General features: G+C 33.9%; 1 protein-coding gene across 1 annotated transcript; it reads left to right on the forward strand.

Annotated features, from left to right (window-relative positions):
- On the forward strand, window positions 602-3,118 carry LOC107605133. The gene is made up of 3 exons (XM_016306890.2): window positions 602-735; window positions 1,277-2,368; window positions 2,460-3,118. Exons 2-3 carry the CDS (start codon window positions 1,293-1,295, stop codon window positions 2,617-2,619), a joined length of 1,236 nt encoding a protein of 411 aa, XP_016162376.1. The 5' UTR covers window positions 602-735; window positions 1,277-1,292; the 3' UTR covers window positions 2,620-3,118.

The following is a 3,772-nucleotide window of genomic DNA, read 5'->3' on the forward strand; positions in this document are numbered from 1 at the left end:
ATTTAAAATGAAAGTAATATGATTAAGTGTAATTTACTTAGATATGATTAAAAAATAATTGAATACTATGTATAGTAAAAATTTGATATTATTGAAGGATAAAATTAAAATTTATTTCTATGTATCTTTTTTGTCCCCAATGTTTTCGTCCTATTTAATTCTCTAACATTTTAAAATCGTCATAATTTTGTTTTGCCGTCAATTCTGTTAACGAATTCATAATGGCGGGACAACATTGAATCAGTTTTGAAGTTAGAGACTTAAATAAGACGATTGAAACGTTAGAGACAAAAACGATACTTTACTCTTAATTTTTTTTATAATTTTAGTAATTTTTTTTAATTTATGATTCTTAAGACATATGTTAACCAAACTTTTATCGAAAAAAGAAAAGGATGGGAATATTATTTTTGAAACTTTCTTTTTTTAACAGAAGAACATGAGAGTTGTGCTGGAGGGGGTACGTGGCAAATAAGCGATAAAACAAATGTCAGCATCAAAGTGAAAGCAACAAAATTTTGTATGGGACACGTCAAAGAAACAAAGTTACGCGCACAAGAGAGTGTGTGTTACACTCTCTCTCTCTTTCTCTCTCTCCATAGAATATATAGATACATAGTATTATTGCCTCTGCTTCTCACTGCACAGCACAGCACAGCACAACTTTCTCATTCTTATTTACTGCATTTGGGACCTCTTTCTCTCTGAACTTTCTAGACCAAGCACTCTCTGCTGGTGGGTTCTTTCTCCTCCTCTTCTTCTTCTTCTTTCTTTTCTTTATTATTATTATTATTATTATTATTATTATTATTATTTCTTGCTGTTCTTTCTTGTTGATTATTGATGTATTTTGTTGACTCTCACTGATTTGGGTCTTTCGTGTTTCTCTGGTATGCATTATTATCATTAGTATGCTATCAAACTTTTATTTCATTTTTGCTTTGTAAAATGTTCATTATTTAATCATTTTCTTTGATTATGCATGATATAAAATGTTTTTTTAGTACTGTTTTAATGCTCTATTAATGCATTTTGGGGGAAATGAATGAATTGATGTATTCTTTCTATACATGAAATTTCTCTCGAGAACTCTTGAAACTTTGCTATAGATTTTTACCTATTATTTATTTAGTGTGGCTAACAACAAAGGGTTTTAGTTTCTTTTTCTCACCTTGATGAAGGTCCATCTGCATTATTTATTTTTTTTGTTAATCCAAATTATGGAGTAAAGTTGGTAGTTGATCAGTTATTCAAACATGTGTCTATTGTTCTTCAGCTGGTGTTCTGAGAAAATGCTGAGGAAGAGGGCAAGATCAATTCATAAGGATCAAAATCACAAGGATCAGAAGACAATGATCTCTGATGCTGATTATGATTGCAATTCATTGGAGGTGACGAACATAAAAAACAGCTCAATTTTCAATGCTCCTCTTGTGTTTGTTGGAATGGGTCAGAGAGGGGTTTTAGATTCTGATTCAGTTAAGAGCCCCACTTCTCCACTAGATTTCACATGGATTTCAAATCTAGGAAACCCTTTTGTTAGGACCCCAAGATCTTCACTCCATGAAGGGAAACAACAAAGGATTTGGGATTGCAACAACAAAGTAGGTTTAGGGATCATAGATTCTTTGGAATTGGAAGATAATAACTGTTTTGAGTTTTCTGGGAAAATTCTCTTTTCATCAGAGAACAAGAAGCCTAGCCTCACTCCACAGATGATTATCAATGCCCCAAATTGCAGAACATTTGTGGATTCTGTTAAGGTATCTAAGTCCTTGCCAAAAGATTTTTGCAAGCTTCCTTATGCTAAGAATAGTGAGGATTCCTCTCACATGGGTAAATTTAATGTTCTTTATGAGATTGGTGAAACCATCCAAGAGAATGCACCTTTTGGGAAAACTAGGTCCTTCTCATTGGACTCTTTCACCCTGATTGATTCCAATGTGGATTCAGATTCTGAGGATTTCGGTTCAAACGGAGCGATCCGTCCTCCTCATTTTATTGGAGGGAGCAAGAATTCAAAAACATATCTGCCTGAAGAATTGGCTTCGAAACCTGCCTCCATCTGCTCCTCTAATGAGATTGTGAAGTTTCTTTCGCCTAGTGAGATTGAAAATTCTGAGGACTACACCTGTGTGATCTCGCACGGTCCCAGTCCGAAAACCACTCACATTTTTTGTGACTGCATCTTGGGAACTCATTCCAATGATCTTAAAAACCACTATAATGAAGGGGAGGATAAGGGAGTGTCCTCCATGGTGGAGGACATGTTACAGACTCCAATCCAATGCCCTTCTGGTGATTTCTTAAGTATCTGCTACCATTGCAACAAGAAACTCAAAGAGGGTGAAGATATTTACATATATAGGTAGATTTATTTGTGTTGTATCTCCTATGTTGTTAGTTGCTGTTTCTTTGTTTGATATAATTTGATCATTGGCTTCCTTTATGTCCTGCAGAGGTGAAGAGTCGTTTTGCAGTTTAGCTTGCCGCGAGATGGAAATCATGATCGATGAGGCGAGACAGGAATCATCGAATTCAGCTTCTCAAAGCCCTCCGAAGATGGGATATCATGGGGATATTTTTGAGCTAGGCATCCCCACGGCCATTGCGGTATAGAGGCTGCGGCCGGCGGCGCCTTTTTCTGCCATCACCATCAAGTTCATGAGAGTGGTAAACAACACCTGATCATCTGTTCACAAAGTGCTGTTCTTTATGTGCATCTATTAGCAGCCATGGATGATTTTTGTGTGTACATCATTTGTTTACCATTGGTTTTTAAGCTCTCATGGTGTTTGGTGGATGATGGCTATGAATTCAAGATTAATTTTGGTTTATTTCCATGTATAACTGAGATTATATATTATGAAATTTATATGATAGTCTAGACTAGATTTGTTTTGATGCAGAAAAGAAGGGGTTGATGTTGAAGCCAATTTTTTGTGGCTTATCCCCATAATGAGTTTGCATCTATATATTATTATATTATGATTTAAGAATCAATGTATACCCGCCAAACAAATTGTTGACTATATTGGTATGCTAATTATTTACTGTTGTAGTTTATATCAAGCTACCCCCGTTTGAATCAATGAGAGATGGTTTTTATTGTGGTTTATCACTATTATCCTCCAATACTGTAATACATGCGACTTCGCCTTTTATGTTTAAGATGCTATTTTGACTCGTATTTTCCCTTCTCCATTTCATGAGGAATGGTGGAAACTTCGGTTTTACGTGAGGTTTTACGTGAAGTTTATATTTGAGAGTATGAAAATTAGTTAAATCAATCAAATTATTTAACGGTCTTTAGATATCAATTTTACGTGAGGTCTTTAGATATTAATTTTACGTGAAGTTGATTGTACCTGAGCTTCCATCTTTTTCTTTAAAAATATGTGGGAACATGTGGTTATCTTCTAGTACAGTTTTTTTTTCTATTTATGTTATTGAAGCGCTTAATTTTCAATCATGTTTAGAAGATAATAAAAAAGTAATTTAAAATTATTTGTTAATTATAATTTATTTTATTTGTAGGATTTAGTTAATCGGTTTCGCTACGCATTTAAGTTTTTTTTTTTTTTTGACAATTAAGTCTAATCAAGTTGGTTTAAACCTAACAAAAATTAATTTTATTAGTGAGAACATATAGACATGTTTTAACTCCCAATGGCATCGCGCGCTTCATTTTGTTCTTCGCGTCTTTTTTCTTCGTGTTCTTTTTTCTTCTCTTTATACAATTGTTACGTTTTTCTTTCTTTTCTCTTCATTT

Source organism: Arachis ipaensis, chromosome B06, assembly GCF_000816755.2.
Source record: "Arachis ipaensis cultivar K30076 chromosome B06, Araip1.1, whole genome shotgun sequence".
NCBI lineage: Eukaryota > Viridiplantae > Streptophyta > Magnoliopsida > Fabales > Fabaceae > Arachis > Arachis ipaensis.